The sequence below is a fragment of the Tasmannia lanceolata genome, unplaced genomic scaffold, assembly GCF_043159265.1.
Source record: "Tasmannia lanceolata isolate RefF3 unplaced genomic scaffold, GAP_Taslan_0.1 ptg000008l, whole genome shotgun sequence".
NCBI lineage: Eukaryota > Viridiplantae > Streptophyta > Magnoliopsida > Canellales > Winteraceae > Tasmannia > Tasmannia lanceolata.
The window spans coordinates 32,640,587-32,665,505 of NW_027518685.1; the positions used below are offsets into that span (position 1 = coordinate 32,640,587).

A 24,919-nucleotide genomic window follows, 5' to 3' on the forward strand; every position below is an offset into this window, starting at 1 on the left:
TCATTCACAATATTCAAATACGAAATTCAACTCCTGTACACATAGAAATAACCCAAACGGGAAATGTTATATTTTGATGAGGGCACTCCTCACTTTATTAAAAGTACGGTATGGCCCGCACCATAGGATGATCCAAACCATCCATTAGATGGGCCACATGCTTAATAGGTCATTCCCCAAAAATCATTACCATAGGTTGATCCTAACCCTCCGATCTGAATGTTAGAGGGTTGATCCTAACCGTCTATAGATTGGTGGGTTAGGATCAACCTATGAAAATATTTTTTGGGACACAACCTATTTAGGCTCTGGCCCATCTAATGGACGGTTTGGATCATCCTATGGAGAGTGACATACCATACTTTTAATACAGTGAGGAGTGCCCTCATCAAAATACAGTAGTGCTGATAACATTTCCCTAAACCATATAATACATGTATTGGTAGGTAGACAAGTCATTATACTGACCCGAAACAAAGGGCTGTGCGTACTTTTGTTCTATCAGAGCCGAGATAGAGCTGACTTTTGTTTTGATCGGGAAACGATGGAGGACCCCAAACCTCAAATTCCAAGAGTGAAATTGGGAAATCAGGGACTAGAGGTAAGTGCTCTTCTTCTTAATAAATTAATACCCATCAAAGGAAAAAATCAAATGTTGTTCTGAAAGAAATGGTGTGTTTTTCTTTGCTAATTTCAAAAAGTTTGATTTGAATGTTAGTCTGCTTGTTTTAGATTTTTTTTTCCAAGCATCCATCCTAATGTTGTATGTTATATGTTTTTCATCTATCAAAAAACAGGATTGTCTTGACATGAAAGAACAGTTAATCACCCTTGAAAATAGCCTCATTACTGTACATGCTGACGATTCTTATTACTTTAGAAGCAAATTTGCATATGCAATTTGGTCTTTCTCATCAAACTCACAATCCTTCATCCTTGTTGGTTTCTTCTCTTTCCCCAAAAGAGCAACAACACCATCCTTGACTAACACAACATGCATTTTCAATTTCCACAATGCAAAGTTTGTGACTTCAAACTCAAGGTTTTAAATTTCGTTTCGGTTTTGGTTTTGGTTTCAGCTGGCACGGCAACAGAAATATTTCGGTTCCAATGGAAATTTCGGTGGAAATCTTGTAAAATCACGGAAACATATGGAAACATATGCAAATGATGAAAATTTTAAGATGAAACACGGGGAAATGATAAAATAAGTAGGAATGCATACTTAGAAGCCATCATATAAGCAAGAAAGCCATTTAAACACCTATTAGCATGCATTGTCGGACCTATTTGGAACAGTTAAGTCAATAAAGAAGTATAATGTAATGAAGTATAAGAAAGTACAATGACCAATCTCCCCTCCAAGGACCCCAACTCTATGTCAATTCTACATAATTATAAGGAAGAAATGTGCTTCTTTGACTTCCAATGTTTTTTCTATTTGCAGGCGATTATGGCTAGCTTTATATGATGTAAATCATGACATCTTTCCACTTTTTTTGTTCTGACCATTTCAGTCGAATTTCAGGATTTTTTGTCAAATTTTGGGAAATTTTGTCAAAATTTAGAAAAAAATAATGGCGTGGAAGGAATTCATTGAAATTTCATTCCGGTGTGGATGGAAACAGGCACACTTCGAGGAAATTTATGAGAAATTTAAAATCATGATCAAATCTTGGAATCTCAAATTTGGTTGTACTTTTTCCAGCCGACATATCTACAACAAGATAAAGACTCATCTACACCAATCTAAACAACATGCAGGTCTGATGCCAAATGTTGGGCAAAATAGCCCCAGTAGAGAAGAAACAGTTGCAAAAAATAGAGAAATATGGCTTAAATGAAAGAAAGAGTACTTGAGAAAGAAGCAAAAATAAACCACGCAAAGAGACAACAAATTTAACATGATTCAACAATAGCGTACGTCCACGGGAATGATCTTCTTCATTAACATTGGTGTGCCATAATGGGTCCCATGGAATGAAATAAATTAGTTTTTGTTTTGTGCTTTTAGAGATTGATTTCTTAGTTGTTTGGTTTGGGTAGGATTCTTAGAGATAAGGGCTAGGGTCTCTAGATTAGCTTTGATAGGAGTTTCAGAGAAAGTGGTAAGTTGGTTTTCTTATTATAAATAACATGTAATGGTCTTTTGGAAAACATGTAACGGTCTTTTGGAAAAAATGAGGAAACTTGTTACAGAAAGTATGTCTTTGTGCACAAAGGAGGATTCATCCTTCTCTCAAAGTGGATCAAGAGGCTGATCCTCCCTCTAAGAAGGTCAAATCCGTTACGAACCGATTTGGGTTCATTACAAGTGGTATCGAAGCTGCACGATCCAACCACAGGTTGAAGCAAATCGAAGGAGCAATACGACCCAACCACGGGTTGAAGCAGATCGAAGGAGCAATGAATCATTGGGAGGAGAAAGTGAGAGTGATAAGAAGACAACTAGCTTCCATGGCACTTTCGCTTGGCATGAAGTTTGAAGAATCTCCATGTCTGAAGAAGCTAAATGAAGAGTTCATTGGGAGCAAGGTCGAGAAGGCTTGTACGATGAAAAAGAAAAGAATAAAGAGGCGGGGGGGGGGGGGGGGGGGGGGGAGAGAGAGAAGAGTGAAAGAAATGAGAAAAGGCCACAGAAGAAAGGAGTTCGAAAAGTCATCGTTGAAAGATCTGGCATTCCTCACAACATGCCCAACGCCATCGAGAAGATCCTCATCTACGACCATCCGTGCGTAAAAATCTCAGTCATTTCAAAAGGGCACGACGAAAAAGCTTTGATGAACAACACGATGAGTTCTGTTTGAAGATGGAGCTGTCGTGACCTTTGGCAATGACATGCGAAATGGCGACTAATTGCAAGACAAAGAGAAGAAGTAAAGGAGGGGGGACGGAAAAAGACTTTCGGAAAGTGTACAGGATCTGATTTTTCACCAACTAGCCGGTGCTTAATCTCCAACCTTGCGGACAAGGTTGATTTCAAGGCGGGTGGAATGTTACGTTCCATAATGGGTCCCAGTTGGAACGGAATAAATTAGTTTTGATTTTGTGCTTTTAGTTGTTTTGTTTGGGTAGGATTCTTAGAGGTAAGGGCTAGGGTTTCTAGATTATCTTTGATAGGAGTTTTAGAGAAAGTGGTAAGTTGGTTTTCTTATTATAAATAACATGTAACAGTCTTTTGGAAAACATGTAACGGTCTTTTGGTCAAAAATGAAGAACTTGTAACAGAAAGTGTCTTTGTGCATAAAGGAGGATTGATCCTTCCCTCAAAGTGGATCAAGAGGCCGATCTTCCCTCTAAAAGATCAAATCTGTTACGAACCGATTCGGGTTCGTAACAATTGGCAACAACAAGAAATAAAGAGATGAAGAACCTTCGTTTTTTCCATGTGCAAGAGGATGTGTATTAGGGTTCTCGTATATAAACTCCCTTTACATGTCAAAACACGCCCTTTTACATTTTCCGCCTAAAGCCTTCCCTTTTACGTAGTCCCCATTTTAAACGTAAAAAAGGAGCAATATTTTTGTCATTTCAGCTTTGGACGTGAATGAGAGATCTTCTCCTTCCCTTCGCTGACACTTTTTCCACTTGAAGCGCCTTTATGCGGTTTCCGCAATAAAAGGAAAACTTTCCGCAGTAACATATGTTTATTGTATTGCGAATGTGGGCACATGAATCAGTAAAAGCCATCCAAATTTTGGCAACAACAATGATTATGATGATGGTGATGGTAAGTTTTCAGATTTTTCGAGTGGAGTTACTTTTTACTTTTTAGAGTGGTTAGACATTACTTCTTTGAAATTCATCTATAGCATAGGGTCCCGGTCTCCTACCAACATTAAGCAAACTGTGGCCTGTGGGTCTTTCATTTTCTTTTTTGTCTAACTGATATTAATTTTCAGTTTTGGTGGTTATGTGTATATTTGCCTCTATGTCAGTTTAAGGGTGGCTTGTAGGCAAAGCATGGCTTGAAATCTGTGTGCACAAAAATATGTTGCAGTTGTCTAATGCCACTTTTTGGCAGCCTTGAATTTTGTTTTTCATGGAATATTAGATTACAAATGGTTGCAGAGGGATAGGGAGAGTGGGAGACGAAGAGAATTGTGAGGGAATGAGTGAGGAGATGATGCCAAGTGACTGAAAAATACGAAAAGTAAAAAAAAAATCTATTTTGAATAGAGTTTTAATAAATCTATTTTGAATAGAGTTTTTCTTTTCCTTATTTTAGCCACTTCTCACCCTCTTCTCAATCACGCCTTCTATATTCTCTCCCCTGCATGGTCTAAAACTTGCAACCCCTCTTCCTCAACCTGATAAAGTTAACCCTCTTCCTCAACCTGATAAAGTTACATTCTATGGGAAAAAATTTCATGGCTGCCAAACATGGTCTAAAACTCCATGAGAAGAATGGTACTCTGCAATTATAACTCTCCAAGCAAGAGTTCCCATTTCATTGATTTTTTTTTCAAATGGTTCCCATTTCATTGATTAAATTCACGAAAGTTAAAATTGCAAGGTTGTAATTCTTTTTACCATTCATTTGGAGCATAATGGTGATCTGAATTGGAGTATTGTTATGCAATATTCATTTGAAGTGGAAACTGCAAGCTATAACTTGTTTGTAACATTTATTTGGAATATAATGATAATGTCAGCAATTCTTTCATTATGTCATTATGTGGCTTCTAGTGTTGGATTGGTGCTCAATCTCTCATTAACATCATTACTCTCAAGTTTATGTTCATGTATTAACCTCCATTTTCAGTTGAAGAGCTGGCCTGTTCCCGAAGACAAGGTTTATCATCTAGAGCTTTGTGTATTTGAAGTTTTGAACAACGAAAACACCTCAAAACTTGACAAAATAAATATATATGAAGGCACGAGTTTTTCGTTGATGCAGAGAAGTGGATAATCCATAGAGGCTATTATTTTGCGAGAGCATTTAATTGTAATGTAATGGCTTTGACAATTCCATACAAGTTGCTATTCTTATGTTCTTACTCTTTATTGTCTATTTCATGTTAAATCCCACTTTCAGCATGATAATTCTTTAGGATGTTTTCCATGAGATGGGAAAGGAGAACTATTAGCCCCACACGAGGTTTGTGAATAAGTGATTGTCTGATAATACGCAAGGAAGATCCGTCTTTTTGCGAAACAGGATCTATTGAACTCATAATTCATTATATATTTTGGGTCGATCAAGTGTCCTAACTCTGAGGAAAAATCATTATTGATGCTCCATGACCATAGATAATGATAGATAAAATGGCCATCTATTTGTTGAACAGACCCCGGTATGGTAATGCATACAATAACAATTGTAGAAACTCTATACAATTGATCTTTTTCATCCACTTCAAGTCATGATGACTAATCAGCCAATCTTTGGGTAAACGGTTTCCATCCAAATCCTTATTGATTATCTCATCACAGTGAAAATTTTCTTTTTTCTTTTACTTTTTTTATAAGTTTATTGCAGAAGTTCTATTTGCTCAATGGGTGACTCCCCCCTCGCTTTTTTTGTTTGTCCTTCTTACTAAACTGCATCAAGAATGCGTTTAGAGTGATAGCGTCATCCAAAAATTTTCATTGCCATTAATACTCTGTTTATAATTCCCAAGACATAAGGTGTTGTTTCTTATTGTTAGATATATGTAATAAGCCTGAGGGCTATATAGTCATTGTACTTGTCTTTATAATATAAATATCATAGTGAGGGGGAGCAAGTCTCCGACTCTTCTCGTTCTCTCATTTCCACTCTAACATGGTATCAGAGCCCTAGGGTTACGATGCCCTAAGGATCACGTCTGCCTCTCCTCTCCTTGCCTCCGCCTCTTATCCCGCTCCTACCTCTCTCTCTCTAGGACAAACTCACCCCGTCGCTGCCACAAACCCAAGCGAAGCTCCAGATTGAAGATCGACGATTCCACTCTAAAACCCTAACCCTAACTCTAACCCCAGCCCTAAGCTCACCCCAAATCCATCAATCCATCCTTTCCAAACCCTAATCCTAACCCATGAATGGTACCATGAATAGTGCCGTGAACAGTACTCGTGAATAGTGCCAGTGAACAGTACCGTGAATAGTGCCGCCCCCTCTAACCCCAAATCAGTGCCGCATCGCCTCTCCCTTACCCAAATCAACACCGCACCCTCTATCCTACCCAACACATGTTCTAAAACCCTGCCCCCACCTTATTCGACTTACTTGTTCTTAAAACCCTAACCCCAACCATCATTTAGATCTCCTTATTTTCTATTCCTTGGCAACTTTTTCTATTTTTCCTAGTGCCCTAATGCACTAGTTTGACATTCTATCATCCCTTTTTTCTTTTCTCTTGTTCATGGCTTTGTATTTGTTCCCTATGGATGCCTTATTGTGTTTTACTTCATGTGTCTGCTCTCGTCGGAGCCGCGTTTAGCGTGTTCTTCCTCATTTAGTTTTTCCCTCTTTTCATTTATCTTTGTTTTCTGAGCCACATAGTCAGGGTTGTCTTTTATCTCTTCTTGTTTGTCGTTATGGATCTTGTTATTGAGAATCCATCTACCGGCGTGACCCATGGGGTCCATGCGACACCCTCTCCTTTGGCTTCTTCTTCTCTGTCTCTGTAGATGGTTCATTCCCATAGATGACCACTGTCAAATTAGATGGGACAAACTATGTGACAACAATGCTAAGGATACTAGGAGAAGCTATAACGGAATTTTGAGAAGTGAGGCACTAGGCACACACACAAAACAAAAGAGCGCTATATCGGTGCATCTGATAGATGGAATCTTCCAAGTCTTCATCTTGGAAAAGGCGCGGATGAGGAAGTTGGTCAATATGCCATCACGATTTTGAAAAGTGGCAGGGTCATGATGATCCCTGCAACATAATTGTTTGACCAATGCACGGTATCGACCTGTGAGCGTAGGCGTAATCATAGGTCCGTCAGGTGATACCCTTAGCAAGACGCAAAATTCTTCAAAAGTTAGACACATCTCTTCTGTGCCAAAATGAAAAACATGATACTGAGGGTCCCAAAATGTGGCAGCTGCCTTAAGGAAATCTTAATCTACCAAGATTGTAGGTAAGAGAGGAATGAATTTTTCATTGGGATCAATCATCCACTCGAGGTGTTTAAGACTTTTGGGAGAATAGAATCGCTGCATCCATTCAATTAAATCACCTGGGTCCATGATCTACCTACACATGCAACAAAGAACAGAAAATATGGTAAAACAAACGGTAAACCACTTGATAAAACATTTGTTTTTTATTGTTTTTGTAAGTTTTACAAGTTAATCAATTAATGACGGATCCTGGACTGGCGAGGGGTTGAGAACAGAGTCTGCCCCTCTGGTCTGTGATTTGGATAATACCCCTAAAAAGATTGGATTTGATCAAGGCTTAGAGAAAGATCTACCCCTGTTTGAGATGACAATGGGACAGAGGTCTGAAATGACAAGGGTTGAGTTGGGCATATCCTCACATGAGAGGATATACTCATCTGAACAAAGCCCAAATGCTTTGACCACGAAGAGTGGTCGGGACAGGCTTGTCTTTACATGAAAATGCAGATTGATTTGAGCATGGGTCGAGAGTTGTGACCATGACGATGGTCAAGACAGGTCTATCCTCATATGGAGTCATTTGGACAGAGCTTCGATGCTTTGACCATAATGATGGTTTGGACGAATCTAATGTTCCGAAAAGATTAGTTAGTTTTGAGCAGAGCTCGGACGTTGTGACCATAACAATGGTCATGACAGGCTTATCTTCATACAGGAAGATAGGTTTATTTGGGCAGAGCTTCACCGCTTTGACCATAACGATAGTCAGGAAAAGCCTATCTTTATATGAAAAGATAGGTTCAAAGAAGGCTACGACCAGGACAAGTCTATCTTTATATGGACAGATAGACTTATCAGAGCAGGGCTTCGCAGCTTTGACCATAACGATGGTCAAGACGGGTTTAGACTCTTTAAACAATAGAGCCGAAAGAGGTTGTGACCGGGATGGTCAAGACACGTCTATCTTTATATGGAAAGATATATTTGTTTGAGGAGAGCTCCGCCGTTTTGACCATAAGGATGGTCAGGACATGTCTTAAACTCATTAATCAATAGAGCCGAAAGAGGCTGTGACCAGGATGGTCAAGACAAGATGAATGAGGGGTCAAAATTTCAGGGAGAAACACTGACATTTATTTGAAAGGATGGGACCAAAATGTGAGTCTTTTGGTTAAGCGTGTTAATCGTAAGATGGACATTCCTCCAGGGTCCTGTGGTTGCTTATCCAAGGAAAGTGATGGTATGGATTTGCAACCATGACTCTAGACAAAATAAAAAGGTTTGAAATAACCCCTTAGTTTTGGGTAAAAATGAACTGCAACCGATGTGCATCGGGCTAGGGTGATGAAATCCCTAGCAAGACTTGAGGCAACCCGGGGACACCTTTCTAGACTCGCTGAACATGCCCTATGTGGGTCAAAGGTTTAGTGTATTCTTATTTTGGGAATATGCTCACATCTCTCAAGTGTAACGGGTTTTGGCTTTTCCTAACTCTAAGCTCAGCATGCCCTATGTGGGCATGGTATACATCTACGTGCATATGCTGGGCTTATGTATTGTGATGAAGGCTTGAAGGTCCCTCTTGCCGAAATGCGTGAACAACCCTTACCAGGAGGCCTTGGTGTAGCGGGAAGTTCAGTACAGTTTCGTTTTAACGCGACCACAAGGGCGACGTGCAAAGAGGTGGTGCTTTCACGTCAAATGGAACCATGACAAACATCAATCCGGGTAATGACATCCCAAACACCACCCATCCGGACCAAACGCTAGTTACTCGCGATGGTAGTAGGTATGCAAAACGTGGTGTGTGCAGTGTTTGACATAAAATAAATGGGTAAGCTTAGGTGCCTCCCGGGGCATTTTCGCGCAATTGGCGGCAATTTTGAGCATTATCTCTTGTGAATTTGCAGAACAAGCATATGGTACTGAAAGTAAACCTAACACTTGTTTTATTTTGCTCGTGAGGAGCATCTGTAACTTGCGAAGTGTTTGCAACTTACGATTGCCCCTGAGAGCTACATAGGGTTAAGGCTAACCCTGATAAAGGCGGAAAAAGCCAAGTTTTCTGATTATTTTTCTAAAAATCGGCCAAGTCAAGTCAATCTAGAGCTATAACCTTTTTGATTTTTAATCTTCCCTAGTCGTCAGTCTGTGGGAGCTGGTTTTTTCCCATGCGTGCGCTGGGGTGGCAGAGGATCACCACGTCGGGTTTTCCTGGGAGTGTTTGTTGATCTGCGTTTCTTATGAACTCGGGATCGTGGTCCGGATTTCACATGGAAGAGAAACTCAGAGTCGCCACCTAGGTTAGGGCCTAGGACCCGTGTCTGCTCTTCTGATGAAACTGGGATGGGTACCCGAGTTTCATTGGAGGAGCAGTAACCAAAGGGGTTCTCTTGCTCTGGGCCTAGAACCTATAATTTTGCTCTGTTTGGTAAGACATGGTCCTTACAGATATCTGGGTAAGGGTTATGGTTACTTTTGCGGAAGGTGTTAGGCACCCCTCATGCTCGAATAAACCCGGTCTCTTGACTTGATTTGGCATTTTTGAAGAATTTAATCTGAAAACTTCTCTTTTTATCCTTTATTTGGATTGGGCTTAATTTCAGAATGTAAAATGAATTTACAAAGAAAAGAAAATAAGCGTTCGGATCGTTATCCGGATTGAAGTCGTATGTTGTGGTATGAGTCCCAGAAGGATCTCGCAGCTGACCACAATCAGGATAACTAAATCAAACGGAAAAGACAATACATAGGGGAAAGAAAACTCTGGGTTTGTGATTCTCTCCGTTTGTCCAACACCGTGGAGCACCAGGGCTCTCGTCTCTGTCTCTTTTGTCTATGGTAGGATCGGAGACAGAGTGGCGGGATAAGGAGAGGGAACGTAGCCCTATTTATAAGGAGAGGAGAGGGATTTACGTTATAAGATCTAGGGTAATAGGAACCCTAAATCCCATAACTACCCTGCACCGGTTTTTTGTAACAGAAGCGTAGAAAGCAGGAAAATAAATGTAATTTTACCAAAATAGGTGCGAGGACTTCTTCCAAGAAATCGGCAGCGTAACGGCGTTAGTTGGACGATGTAGCTTGGTGTCTTTCGAAAATTCGGCAGAACAACGACGCTATTTGTATGAAAGGAGCTTTGAGTTTGCCGGGATATCGGCAGAACAACGGCGCTATTTGGACGACGGGGCCTCGAGTTTGTGGGATTTTTGTAGAACAACGGCGCTATCTGGACAAAGTGACTTCGAGTTTGCCAGAATTTCGGCAGAACAACGGCATTATTATAGAAAAATAGCCCAAAGTCCTTTGAAATTTGGCAGAACAATGACGCTATTTTGAAGGATGTCGCTCCGAGACTTCGGAAATTCGGCAGAGTGCCGACGCCCAATGTGAGCTACCTAAGAATTTCTCTACTTTCTCTCTTCTAAAGTAAAGAAACTAGGGTTTCCCAAAAATCAGAAAAGGTTTTTAAACTAAAAATCAAGAAAAAAAACTATCTGAAAATAACTTTTGAAGTTAAAATCTGATTTTACTCTTACCCCCTATTTATAGGAATCCTGGGGGGGGGGGGGGGGGAGGGGGGGGATTTTGCAACTTGCGAAATTGGACCTGAAGGTCGACAACATTTCGGAAAATGTGATATTTTGTCATTTTTTGGTGATTTTCGACGGGCCATAACTCTTCCGTTTGGACTCCGAATCGCACACGGTCAGGTCCGTTGGATTCCTCGTTCCGGGGAGATTCAAATGAGTCTAATATCGCTAGCTTTCGGGACATGAAGTGTTTTTGAGTAAAAACGGATGTTTTTTACTCAAAGTTAACTTCTTGGCTGAAATGCCGTGTGAAAACGGGCTTTTTAGCTGTGCCGTAAAAGGCGGGTGCTATGTAAAGACAGGCTTTTGTTGCATCTTTGGGATATAAATCATTTTTGAAAAGTATTTTCCTATTTCAATAACCTAGAAATAGATTGAGAGAAAGGATAGTGCTCTGGGACTCCTCATGAGACTATTCCTCGCGACAACCTATCATTAGTTCCACTTTGACAAAATTGGGTGTCTACAGACTGCAGGAAGCAAAAAGTCATTTAACGAAAATCTGGAAACGCTTTAGGCAGAAAAAGAACTTACAACATAGACAAAACTGAAGTTAAAATCATTTAAACTGTCTATGACACAGTCTTAGTATTCACGATCATATTTCCATTTGGCTGCTCTTTTAATTCCGGGGTTTCTTTTTGTTGATACTATTTTCTTGAAAAGTTCAAAAGAAATCTGTTTTTTCTTCCTATTCATTACTAATTTCTTTTTTGTGTAGGTCTCAAAGCTGGGGTTTGGGTGTATGGGCCTAACTGGTATCTATAATGCTCCTCTCCCTGATGAAGATGGAATTTCGATTATTAAGGAAGCTTTCCATAAAGGAATAACTTTCTTCGATACAGCAGATGTATATGGAGCCAATGCCAATGAGATCCTCATTGGAAAGGTATTTCTTGCTGTCAAACCCATAAAATGTCTTCCTAGTAGCTGATATTTTTCCTCTTTGCCACAAAAATACTACTTGTTCATGACTTTCTCATTACTTTGTTATCCTAATATTTTTTGTATTTCAAAATATTCAAATGATGCTATTGGTATTTTTTTTTCTGAATGGCTCTATTGGTAAATATTACGTTGAGCTTCTATTTATGTTCCTAAGATTTAATTTTTCAGAGCTATGTAAATGAGGTAGTTTAGCTATAGTAATGGTTGGCTCCAATTGAACTATGGCTATTATGCTTCTCTCAAATGCAATAAGCTCACTTTTGGATCATGGGTTCTTTAGATATATCTCGGAAGTTAATAGTGAACTTAACACTTGCAGGCTTTGAAGCAATTGCCTCGGGAAAAAATCCAATTAGCAACAAAGTTTGGTATTGTCAAGATAGAACAAAATGGGTTGGTAGTTAAGGGTACACCTGAGTACGCACGTGCATGTTGTGAAGCTAGCCTTCAACGTCTTGATGTGGAGTATATCGATCTCTATTACCAGCACCGGGTGGACACATCAGTACCTATTGAGGACACTGTAAGTGAGTTGACATTGTTCTTCCTATTGAAGTACTTATTTGGAAAGTTTGATTTGAATTGTTTAAAGACCATTGGTCTTGAGTCATGGATTTTCCTTAACTATCTTTCAAAACAAAAGCTTTGTAATTGTGACTGTGAAACTACCAGTTACTCCAAAAGCTTAAGCTGTTGGAGAAGGACGTTTCTAATCTGTTATACTTTTAACACTCCCCCTCTCGTGTGGCCCCTCTTTTGGGTTTGGCCATTGCATGCAGATTTTTGCTACCAAGGAGGTTTGAACCCAGGCATTTGCTCTGTTACCGGTGAAACTACCAGTTACTCCAAAAGCTTAAGCTGTTGGAGAAGGGCGTTTCCAATATTTTATACTTTTAAAAGTGGCTAATTGAAACTGAAACTACTTTGATATGGTAGATTGGGGAACTCAAGAAGTTAGTGGAAGAGGGAAAAGTAAAGTATATTGGGTTGTCGGAAGCCAGTCCAGAGACAATTAGGCGTGCTCATGCAGTTCATCCAATCACTGCCGTTCAAATGGAATGGTCTCTATGGACTCGTGATATCGAGGAAGAGATAATACCTGTTTGCAGGTTTGTTTAATGTTCCTTTTTGCATCATGTGACTTGAATGAGCTCCACAATATTTTGTTATCATGGTTTAAAAACTCGATCAACTTACTCAAATTTGATTGTGTCAATGTGGATCAATCAAGATTTGAGTCATTCGGGTTTTGTTTGAAACCAGAAGTGTCGAGTCAAGTTTATAATTACTCAATAATGAATCGTTTTAAATACAAAAAAAAATGTAAAAGTTATTTGGGGAAAAGTGATTTAAGTAGATGTCAGACGGTTTAAACAAAGGTATTTGATGGGGCCTTCTCTTCTTCCGTCTCTCCTTTATTGTCTTTGTACGTTAACTTATCTTAATTTTTTTCCAATTTATTTTTTATTGTAGATAAATTTGGGTTTTTACAATCAGTCAATACTGGGTTTTTTTCCCAGTATTGACTGAGCCTTTGGTTAAACTGTGTTTTAATTGCTATAGAACCATGGAATCTTACCTTGTCCAATCTACTTTGCTGACTTACACTATTGTGATGGACTACTTGGCGATTTTTTTTCTAGCCAAATACAGCAATGAATGTTATGGTAATTCAACGTTTGAAATCATTGCTGTAAAATCATCCCATCCAGAAATTTATGATAAAATCTGAAAAGATCACGAGAAATTTTCAACAAAATGAAGTGAGAATTATGTACTCACAATTTGGTTGTATTTTCTCTGCATTTACCTCTTCTTTCTCTATCTTCCGTTGTTTTTCTCTTCCTATTCTCCTCCTTTTCTTTTCCTCGGTTTTGTCTTGACTTTTATAAACCTCTTTTTCTTCTTTTTCCTCATTGCATCTTCTCTTCTTTTATCTCTCCTTTATTAATTCTTTTTGTATCTAATTTTTTGAATTTTTACTCAATTTCTTCCTATGTTATGATTGCTATAGAACCATAAAACCATCGGTTTGCCAAACTATGTTTTGAGTCTGGCCTTCTGAGTCCAGCCATTGATTGCTGTAGAACCATAAAACTGAAATTTGGAGTCAAAATCAATTAGTTCTAAAATACGAGTGATGCACTTTGTATAGAAAAGCACAAATACTTTTTGAGATACAGGGAGCTTGTTATTGGCATCGTTCCATACAGCCCTCTTGGTCATGGGTTTTTTGGTTTTTTCTTTCTCTTTTTTGATTTATTTCTAAAATATCTCAATTAGTCGTTCAATATCTCCCCAGTTGGTTTTTTCTCTCTTTTTTGAGTTAGTTCTAAAATACACAAGTGATGTACTTTGAATAAAAAAGCACAAATACTTTTTGAAATGCAGGGAGCTTGGTATTGGCGTTGTTCCATACTGCCCTCTTGGTCGTGGATTTTTTGGTGGAAAAGCAATTGTGGAGAGTTTACCTGCAAATAGTTCCTTGGTATGAACTTGCATTTTTGTGGGCATTTTCCTTTTCCAAATCATTCTTAGTTTCACTAAGATACGAAAGAAGAGTGTTTATGATATGGGTATTCTTCATGATCAAATGAATATGCGGATTCATTTTCTTTGTTAGGCTTCACATCCTAGGTTCACTGGAGAGAACTTAGACAAGAACAAGATCCTATATACTCGCCTATCAAACTTGGCTGCTAAGCACAGATGTACCCCGGCTCAACTAGCTCTAGCATGGGTTCTCCATCAGGGGAATGGCGTGGTTCCTATCCCTGGTGAGTGGCTGTTCCATTTTCCTGTTATCCCGTGATTTATCATTATTAGCAGACCTTAAAGTTTTTGTGCATATGGAAAAATTAATCTTTAAGAATTAAACTATATGTGATAGCTTCAGAGAATTATATGTCAAAAAATGCCCTTTTCTCTTAGATGTGAAACAAGGATAGCTTTATAGAATTACCATCACTTACAATCCAGCAAAGTTAAAAGATTTCCAAAAGTTTAATGTAAATAAAACAAATTGTTATCTCTAAAAATAATAACTGGAGGATCTGTTAGAGAATTTATGCAGAAAAATGGCAACTAATTATAAGTTCATCCATCGTATACACAGTGAATGCGGATAAATGCAGATTCTCGCTATACTTTCCTCGAGGACTTATTTATGAGTGGTTCTCTAAGACATAGCAAAAAAATTTTAAATGTGTTTCGTAGGTTCACCATTTAATACTCTGTTTAAAACTTTTACAGCAAAACTAAACTCTGTTTTTAGGCAAATGGTTAAAATGCGTTTTAAACATATTAAACACTTTTTGGGCCGACTTTCGAAATTTACCCCCGCTATATTTTGTAAATGACAAAATTTAAAGATATTAAATGCATTTTTTGTGCTTCCATTTATTTAACCATTTTTTGGCTAAATTTTTTGGACCAATACCATATTAAATCCTAACTTTTCCCAGCCCCCCCCCCCCCCCCCCCCCCTTTTTTTTTTTTTTCTGAATCACGTTTTACTAACTAGGCTCTTAAGTATTTGGGTTAAGAAGCAAGGAATGTTGCCATGATTATAATGTGGGATGATTGTTGACTTTTTATGTGAAAAAAGTCTTTTTGTAATTCAAACTTACAATGGGGTGTTTTTAGTCATTATATGTATGCTTTTGGGCTTCCCTCCAAAAAGACTAAAGTCATGAGAAAACTTTAGTCCTGGATGAGAAGTGTGAGAGGAGGAGAGTGGCCATATATATACTTTCACTCTCTTAACCTTGTGAATAAGCAAGAGGTCATGGGATCCTACGCGCACGGATCGCCCACTTGGATCCGGTGGGCTTTTGATCTTACCACACACGCGCGCCGCCCGGCCCGGCGCGGCTCGGCCGGCCGCGCGTGTGGACCTAAGCTTTTCTTTTTCTTTATTTATTTTTTCCTTTTAACGGTCAAGAATTTATTTATTTTTGTTTTAACTCTTTTTTTACCGTTTGAGATTCCTTAATCGTGGTTTAGTGACCGTTTGGAAAACGTCTCTCACGCACTAAAAGAGTGCGACGTTTCACCCTAACGTGTCGATTACCTTTCTATATAAATCGGTTTTAGAGAAAACAGAAAGACATCCTTGACGGATTCTTCTTCTGCTCTTTCTCTTCTATGGTTTTCTCTCTGGTTTTCTGCTCAAGGCTTTTGGCAAATATAAGCGAGTTCTTAGGCATCCGGGCTGCGTGAGTGCACACCCCTGGAGCGAGAGTTGTTGTATCCTGGAGGCATACGCCGAGACGCCCATCTGCACCGTTGATTCGTCATAGTGGGGGCGAGATTTGCCTTAAGGACAGCGAAGATTCTTCGTGCCTCAACTCGATAAGTGATCTAACAATTTCTTTTTTCCTTTACAGATTATTATTGCAGAAAATAGTATTATTGATCTCTGTCTTCAAGTTGTGAGATTAATTTGTTATAAGGTATTTTCGAATCCTAAATTACAGATTTGCACATCACTTTTCTAACAATCTTAAGGCAAATCTTTCGATCTGTGATCTGTAATTTTTGGGATTTCGATTATTAAAAATTAATCATCATGGCTTCTCAAACCGAAAGACCAGAGAAATTTGACGGATCGGATTTCGGTAGATGGCAGGAAAAAATGCGATTCTTTCTGACTTTTCTAAACCTAGACTATATCTTGAATGATCCTGATTCATCACCTGATGAGGAAGAACCTGTTAGAACTCATCTCACTGAGAAAAGAAAAAGTGATAACTATCTCTGTAAAGGTCATATACTGAGTTGTCTCAGTAATCAATTGTTTGATGTATTTTTTAGAATTGAGTCTGCAAAAGTGTTGTGGGAAACTCTAGAGAAGAAATACCTAGTCGAAGCAGCGGGTTCTAAGAAATATCTAATTGGAAAATATTTTCGATATCAGATGGTAGATGGAAAATCCATTATGGATCAAGTGAATGAGATCCAATTGATTGTTTCTGACATTCTTGCTAGAGGGATCAAAATAGAAGAACAGATCCAAATTGGTGCAATTATTGAAAAACTACCACCTTCATGGGAGAAATTCCAAGACACATTATTGCATGACAGAAATGATTTTTCTCTTCAAGACTTGTTTGTTTATCTTAGAACTGAAGATGAAAATCGTTTCAGAAAACAGAAATCTAAGGCCTATGAGTTTAACTCTAAGGCAAATCTCACTGAATCTTCATCTGGAAAGAAAACTTCTTCTAAACCTGCATCTGGATCAGTAAAAGGTCATTTCAAGAAAAATAATAAGGATTTCAAGAAAAGGAAGGGTAACTGCTTTGTGTGTGGGAAAGCAGGTCACTATGCTAAAAACTGTCGAAAAAATGATAAGAAGAAAAACCCTCAAGGAAACAATGCGCCTCAGGCTAATGTGGCTGAAGATCAATACCTGTCGGCCATAGTATCTGAAGTGAACCTGGTTAGTAACGTGAAGAACTGGTGGGTGGACACTGGTGCCACTAGACACATCTGTAGTGACAGAAGTGTATTTTCTTCCTACGAGCTTGTAGGGGATGGAGAGCAGCTTTTCATGGGAAACTCGTCATCATCTGTTGTGACGGGTAAAGGAACAGTGCTGTTGAAGCTTACATCTGGAAAAGTTCTGAAGCTCTGTGATGTCCTTCATGTACCAGATATAAGAAAGAATCTGGTGTCTGGGTCACTTCTGATCAAGAAAGGTTTTAAACTGGTTTTTGAGGCTGATAAATGTGTAATCACTAAAAGTGGTGAATTTGTGGGAAAGGGTTACTCTAGTGAAGGTTTATTCAAACTGAATGTAACTGAGAACATTATGACTAAAGCTTCATCTTCTTCTGCTTATATTACTGATTCTTCTTGTTTATGGCATGGTAGACTATGTCATGTTAACTATGCATCTTTAAAGAAAATGATGACCATAGGTTTAATTCCTAAAAGTGATCAAGTAGTAGAGAAATGTGAAGTATGTGTGCAATCAAAGTACTCTAAAAAGCCTTTTCACAAAGTAGAAGAAAGAAAAACAGAACTATTAAATTTAATTCACAGTAATGTATGTGACTTAAACAATGTTTTAACTAGAGGAGGTAAAAGGTATTTTATTACATTTATAGATGATTTATCTAGATATTGTACTGTTTATCTTATTAGAAATAAAAATGAATATTTTGATAAATTCATTACATATAAAACTGAAGTAGAAAATTAGTTAGAAAAGAAGATCAAAATTTTAAGATCTGATAGAGGTGGTGAATACACTTCTAATGCTTTTAGTGAATTTTGTGAAAACCAAGGCATAATACATCAAGTTACTGCACCATACTCTCCACATCAAAATGGAGTTGCTGAACGTAAAAACAGAACTCTAATGAACATGGTAAATTCTATGTTAGGAAGTTCAGGATTACCTCAAAATTTATGGGGAGAGGCTCTTCTCTCTGCTTGTTATATTATGAACAAGATATCTTTTAATGATTCTGACAAAACTCCTTACGAGTTATGGAAGAACAGAAAACCACATTTTAAATACCTTAAAGTGTGGGGGTGCTTAGCTAAAGTTAGGATTCCAGATCCTAAGAGTACTAAGTTAGGTCCTAAGACTGTTGATTGTGCATTCATTGGATATGCACAAAACAGTAGTGCATATAGGTTCTTGATTTATATGTCAGATCATGTTGATATGCAACCTAACACCATAATAGAATCCAGAGATGCTGAATTCTTCGAAACCTTATTCCCTTATAAGACTAGTCTAAGTGAGAACACACTTAAAAGACCTATTGAATCTATAGATAAAGACCATCTAGTGTCTGAAGAATCAGTAGAGCCTAGAAGAAGTAAAAGGGCAAGAGTAGAGAAAAATTTTGGTCCAGAGTTCATTGCCTATCTTCTAGAAGGAGATCCAAAGACATATAAAGAGGCAATGTCCCTTCCATATTCTTCATTCTGGAAAGAAGCTGTCAAGAGTGAAATAGACTCCATTTTGAGTACTGGGACATGGATCTTGACAGATCTACCTCCTGGTTGCAAACCTATTGGTTGCAAGTGGATCTTTAGGAAGAAATTAAAAACTGATGGAACTATAGATAAATATAAAGCTAGATTAGTAGCTAAATGGTTCAAGCAAAAAGAAGGAATGGACTTCTTTGACACCTATTCACCTGTAACCAGAATAACTACAATAAGAATTTTAATTGCCATAGCTGCAATCTATAACCTGGAAATCCATCAAATGGATGTCAAAACTGCATTCCTGAATGGTGAATTAGATGAGGAGATCTATATGGATCAACCTGAAGGCTTTGTAATCCAAGGCCAAGAGCAAAAGTTGTGTAAACTTATAAAATCTCTATATGGTTTGAAACAAGCCCCAAAACAATGGCATGAGAAGTTTGATAGTGTGATGTTATCAGATGGATTCATAATAAATGAATCAGATAAGTGTGTATACAGCAAATTTAGTGGGGATAGTGGTGTTATTGTTTGTCTGTATGTAGATGATATGTTAATCATCGGAACAGACATTAGTGTAATTAAAGGCACTAAAAAATTTTTATCAAATAATTTTGATATGAAAGATCTGGGAAAGGCAGATGTAATCCTGGGTATCAAAATTAAAAGAAACCTAGAAGAAATAATTTTATCTCAGTCTCATTATGTAGAAAAAATTCTTAGAAGGTTTAATCAATTTGATTGTAAACCTGTGGCTACCCCATATGATTCTAGTATAAGATTATGTAAGAATAAAGGAAGTGGAGTAAATCCACTTGAATACTCTAGAGTTATAGGGAGTCTAATGTATTTGATGAACTGCACTAGGCCAAACATAACCTATGCAGTGGGTAGACTCAGTAGCTATACCAGTAATCCTGGTAGTGATCACTGGGAAGCTCTAATTAGAGTATTGAAATATCTTAAAGGAACCATAGACTATGGTTTGCATTTCACTAAATATCCTGTTGTACTAGAAGGGTACAACGATGCAAATTGGGTATCTGGATTTGAGACCAAATCAAGGAATGGATATGTTTTCACTCTAGGAAGTGCAGCAGTTTCTTGGAAATCAACCAAGCAAACGTGTATAGCCAGATCAACTATGGAATCTGAGTTTATTGCTTTAGAGAAAGCAAGTGAGGAAGCTGAATGGCTTAGAAACCTTCTAACTGATATTCCATTTTGGATTAAGCCAGTACCGGGTATTACAATCCACTGTGATTGTCAAGCTGCTATTGGAAGAGCAGGTAATAATGTATATAATGGTAAATCCCGACACATTCGTCGGAGGCATAACTCCATAAGACAGTTGTTGAAGAATGGAGTGATAACCATTGATTATGTAAGATCAAGTGATAATATATCAGATTGTCTTACAAAAGGACTAAATAAAAATTTAGTCATGATCACATCGAGGGGGATGGGGCTGAAGCCCACTGTTTAGATCACCTATAACAGGAACCCAACCTATCTGACTGGAGATCCTGAGAAGCAGGTTCAATGTGAAAAACAAGTTATTTGAGTGATCTGTTTTGCACCAAGTTGTATGTGAATTAAGTTCACTAAGCCTATCATTATGGTGTGGGTGCAATCTGTAACAAAAAGAGGATGAGTTGTAGGACTCTTAATGTTATCTATAGCTGACTAGCTAACTAGCTGATTGTCAGTGGGGTGCGTAGTTACAGGGTACTCCTCATAGATACACCTATATGAGTGTGGAAGTGTGGCCGCTTCCTATGAGAATGGGCTAATTTCTCTAGAGCGCTCATGAAAACAGGACATAGCACATGGCCGAAAAGTGCAACACCGTATGAACTTGCTTATGCCTTCTGTGTTGTGTGTGTGGTATGTTGTCTCAGTTTATTACTAAAAGTGCTTGGTTCAAGATGTATGTTCACCGAGTACTTGATAAACTCGATATACCTACACTAAGTAAATGTTCAAGTCCAAAAGACACCTCTACTGATGCATAACACATCTTGCCTTGATCAAATCTATTTACATTTATGATTTATTTATTTCTTGTAATTTTGAATTAGTGGGGGATTGTTGACTTTTTATGTGAAAAAAATCTTTTTGTAATTCAAACTTACAATGGGGTGTTTTTAGTCATTATATGTATGCTTTTGGGCTTCCCTCCAAAAAGACTAAAGTCATGAGAAAACTTTAGTCCTAGATGGGAAGTGTGAGAGGATGAGAGTGGCTATATATATACTTTCACTCTCTTAACCTTGTGAATAAGCAAGAGGTCATGGGGATCCTACGCGCACGGATCGCCCACTTGGGTCCGGTGGGCTTTTGATCTTACCACACACGCGCGCCGCTTGGCCCGGCGCGGCTCGGCCGGCTGCGCGTGTGGACCTAAGGCTTTTCTTTTTATTTATTTATTTTTTCCTTTTAAAGGTCAAGAATTTATTTACTTTTGTTTTAACTCTTTTTTTACCGTTTGAGATTCCTTAATCGTGGTTTAGTAACCGTTTGGAAAACGTCTCTCACGCACTAAAAGAGTGCGACGTTTCACCCTAACGTATCGATTATCTTTCTATATAAATCGGTTTTAGAGAAAACAGAAAGACATCCTTGACGGATTCTTCTTCTGCTCTTTCTCTTTTCTGGTTTTCTCTCTGGTTTTCTGCTCAAGGCTTTTGGCAAATATAAGCGAGTTCTTAGGCATCCGGGCTGCGTGAGTGCACACCCCTGGAGCGAGAGTTGTTGTATCCTGGAGGCATACGCCGAGACGCCCATCTGCACCGTTGATTCGTCATAGTGGGGGCGAGATTTGCCTTAAGGACAGCGAAGATTCTTCGTGCCTCAACTCGATAAGTGATCTAACGATTTCTTTTTTCCTTTACAGATTATTATTGCAGAAAATAGTATTATTGATCTCTGTCTTCAAGTTGTGAGATTAATTTGTTATAAGGTATTCTCGAATCCTAAATTACAGATTTGCACATCACTTTTCTAAGAGCTTGATCAGATACTTTGTGATTTGATAATCTGGATTTGTTCTTGTTGGAAAAAGTTGCCTTAGTTCCCACCCACATGGGCTGCTTCGGTGGGAAGGCATAAGTGAAATAGAGAGTGTATTTTTTTGGGGATTTGTAACAACCTATAAAAAGGCGTCTTGGTTGCACTCTTATAAGTGTGGAAACGTGTTAGAGAGAGAGGGAGGGATAGAGAAAAGGAGAGAGAGTTTGTTCTTGGGTTCTTTTTCTTCTTGGGGTTTCGCTTGGGGTTTTCTCTTGGGTTACTCTCTTATACGGTCTTGAGATGAGAAGCAAGGGAAGGGTTGCAGGTTGTGGGTTGTGGGTTGTGGGTTGTGGGTTTTTGGTTTAATCCATTGTAAACCTTGTATATTGTTTTTCTCAAAGTAGGCTTGGCCGAACCACGTAAAATATTGGTGTTTAGCTTGTGGCTTGCTTATTTATTTTACTTTCTGTTTAATTTGTGCCCGATCGGATTGGATTTGCCCCGCGGATTTTCTCAACAAGTGGTATCAGAGCTCAAGTGGAGCGATCGTCGAGGCGGGTGGAGTGATCATGGGTGTTGTGGTTGGATCGCAATTAGAGCGGTCTTTGGGAGTAGAAAGATTGTCCAAGAAAGATTCTTGTTCGAGGTGGAGTGCTACAACAAGAAGCGCCGAAGTAATATGAGATTGCGGTAAAATCGAGTTCTACCCAATCCAACATCGACAAGTTTGATGGAAAGGGCAGTTTCACCCTATGGCAAATGAGGGTGAAGGACATCCTAGTTCAACAGGGATTCACTAAGGCGTTGAAGGGAAAGGATGTGAAGCCAGAGAAGATGACAGATGCCGAGTGGGAAGACATTAAGTCGAAGGCGATCAGAACGATTCGACTGTGTCTTGCATGTAACATTATGTTTAACGTTATAGAAGAAGATACGCCTCAGTTATGGGAGAAGATGGAAAGCTTTACATGTCAAAAAGCTTGGCCAACCGGTTGTATTTGAAACGGCAATTGCACAGGCTGAAGATGCCGGAAGGCATAAATCTTCTAGAACACATCACGGTGTTCAACGGGCTTCTGGATCAGCTCCATAAGGTCGATGAAAAGTTGAAGGAAGAAGACAATGCTCTTTTGCTTTTTACTTTGCTTCATGATTCGTATGACAACTTGGTGACGACTTTATTGTATGGTAAGGATACAATAAAGTTGGAGGAAGTCACGACGCCGCTCTTATCGAATGAGATGCAGAAGAAACCTGTTCTTGGTGAAAGTGAAGAGCATGGGTTGGTTGTTCATGGTGGGAATAAAAAAGGAAGGTCGCCTGGCAGGGATATGGAAAAGGCAGGTCAAGATCCAGGGTAGGCAAAAAGGGCGTGCAATGTTACCGTTGCAAGGAATATGGCTAGATCAAGCAGGATTGTCCGATGCGACCTGACCAGGCAGACAATGGTGCTACGAGTGCTGTGGTGGAGGTAACAGATTAATAGAGCGAAGTGGTTGGAGATGTTCTCACAATCTCTACAGGTAATCACACTCCTCCTCATGATGAGTGGATTTTAGATTTAGGGTGCCCTGTTCATGTATGCTCTAGGAGGGAATATTTTGATACGTTCTAGGGCAGGTGTAGTGTCCTTGGGTGACGGGTCTACTTGTGATGTCACGGGAGTTGGAACGGTGAAGATCAAGATGTTCAATGGAGTGGTTCATACTTTGGGTGGTGTGGCGTATGTCCCAAAGATGCGAAGGATTTTTCTATCACTTGGTCGGCTGGACTCCAGGGGTTGCAGGTTTTCAGTTGCTGGTGGAGTCATGAAAATCGCATGCGGCTATATGGTTCCGATGACAGGAGAGAAGTTTCGCGGATTATATCATCTGGCCGGGGACACGATGACTAGTGTTCCCAAGATCTCGATGGCTACGTGGAAACAGGGTAACGACGCGCGCGCGCATAGGGTCTTTTTCGCAGTTGGTGCAGATATAGGTTTCCAGTTTGCGGCGATGGTGAGAGGATGACAATACCTGCTTTGGGGGGATTGATCGAGATCCCTCCCCAAGGTTGACTGGGTGAGTCAACAGATTGGTAGCTACGCAAGTGCATTGACCGTGTTGATTGAATCGGGAGGAATCAGAACCATGATGATTCGAGGGTGTGTAGCTGTTACTTCAGAAGGCCGATGGTGGTTTGCGGCCACAGCGGACCGGTGTCGACATAAACATAAAATCTTTAGGTGGCTAGGAAATAATCTAAGGTGGAGATTGTTGTGAAAGTTGCGTTATTTCTTATCCACATGGGCTGCCTGAGTGGGAAGGCAAAAGTAAAATAGAAAGTCTTTTTTGGGGTTTTGTAAAAACCTAGAAAAAGGCATCTTGGTTGCACTCTTGTGAGTGTGGAAACATGAGAGAGAGAGAGAGAGAGAGAGAGAGAGAGAGAGAGTTTATTCTTGGGTTCTTTTTCTTCTTGGGTTCTTCTTGGGGCTCTCTCTTGTACGGTCTTGAGTTGAGAAGCAAGGAAAGGGTTGCGGGTTGTGACTTTTTAGTTTAATCCATTGTATATTGTTTTTCTCATAGTGGAAGATTGTGTTTCTTGCCCGTGGAGTAGGCTTGGCCGAATCACGTAAAATATTGGTGTTCATCTTGTGGCTTGCTTTTTTATTTTACTTTCCGTTTAATTTGTGCATGCATGATCGGAACAGATTTGCCGGGCGGATTTTCTCAACAGTTCTCTTATCTAGTTTTGTGTATGACTTTTTCCAGGGACAACCAAGGTTAAGAACCTTGATGATAACATTGGCTCTGTGAAGGTGAAGCTTACAGAAGAAGATATACAAGAAATTTCTGATGTTGTGCCTGTGAATGAGGTGGCAGGCTGTAGAATCTACCAAAATTTCCTAACCTGCTCATGGAACTTTGCAAATTCACCTGCAAAAACTTAGTAAGTTGTCAGCCCAAGAAAATTTAGATAGAGTATTTTATTGCCTGAGCAATATAATAAATTCACATTTCTCCTTATATGGACTACTAAAATCACTTGGATTATTGGGGACTTTAATGTGGAATATGAAATCCTCATTTGTTGGTGATCAGTTTTTCTTGCGAAAATGAAATAGCTACTATCTAAAATGCGTTTTTATGCAATTCTATTATATAATAAATAGATAGTAGCAACTTGATACGCTCGGTAGAGATGGTGTGGATAGAGGAAGCCTCAAAATATTTGATTTTCTTCCCCTTGAGGGGACATCTGTGTATTTTCTTGTCTCGTTACGTCTTTTAAACTCGGTATTTTCTTGATTTTCTTTCCCTTGTTTTATTAATACAAAAAAAAAAAAAAAGATGGTAGCAACTTATTGTAAATAA

General features: G+C 39.0%; 1 protein-coding gene across 2 annotated transcripts; it reads left to right on the forward strand.

The window, feature by feature from the left end:
• Positions 1–454: 454 nt before the first annotated feature.
• On the forward strand, positions 455–24,735 carry LOC143885228 (putative aldo-keto reductase 1). 2 transcript variants are annotated; one of them, XM_077389297.1, is made up of 8 exons: positions 503–601; positions 4,766–4,795; positions 11,374–11,541; positions 11,920–12,123; positions 12,537–12,709; positions 13,992–14,088; positions 14,224–14,377; positions 24,317–24,735. In XM_077389297.1, the coding sequence occupies exons 1-8, from the start codon at positions 545–547 to the stop codon at positions 24,493–24,495; spliced, it is 1,062 nt and encodes a 353-aa protein (XP_077245412.1). In that variant the 5' UTR covers positions 503–544; the 3' UTR covers positions 24,496–24,735. The 2 variants fall into 2 exon arrangements, with proteins under 2 accessions (XP_077245413.1, XP_077245412.1); XM_077389298.1 differs by lacking the exon at positions 4,766–4,795 and having other exon boundaries at positions 455–601.
• The last annotated feature ends 184 nt before the right edge of the window (positions 24,736–24,919 follow it).

Bases quoted from the DNA above. Each gene is read 5' to 3' on its own strand.
- LOC143885228 (XM_077389297.1), top strand. From the start codon at position 545: ATGGAGGACCCCAAACCTCAAATTCCAAGAGTGAAATTGGGAAATCAG. The intron at 4,796-11,373 runs GTTTATCATCTA...TTTTTTGTGTAG, and splicing joins GGCCTGTTCCCGAAGACAAG to GTCTCAAAGCTGGGGTTTGG. The intron at 12,710-13,991 runs GTTTGTTTAATG...TTTGAAATGCAG, and splicing joins GAGATAATACCTGTTTGCAG to GGAGCTTGGTATTGGCGTTG.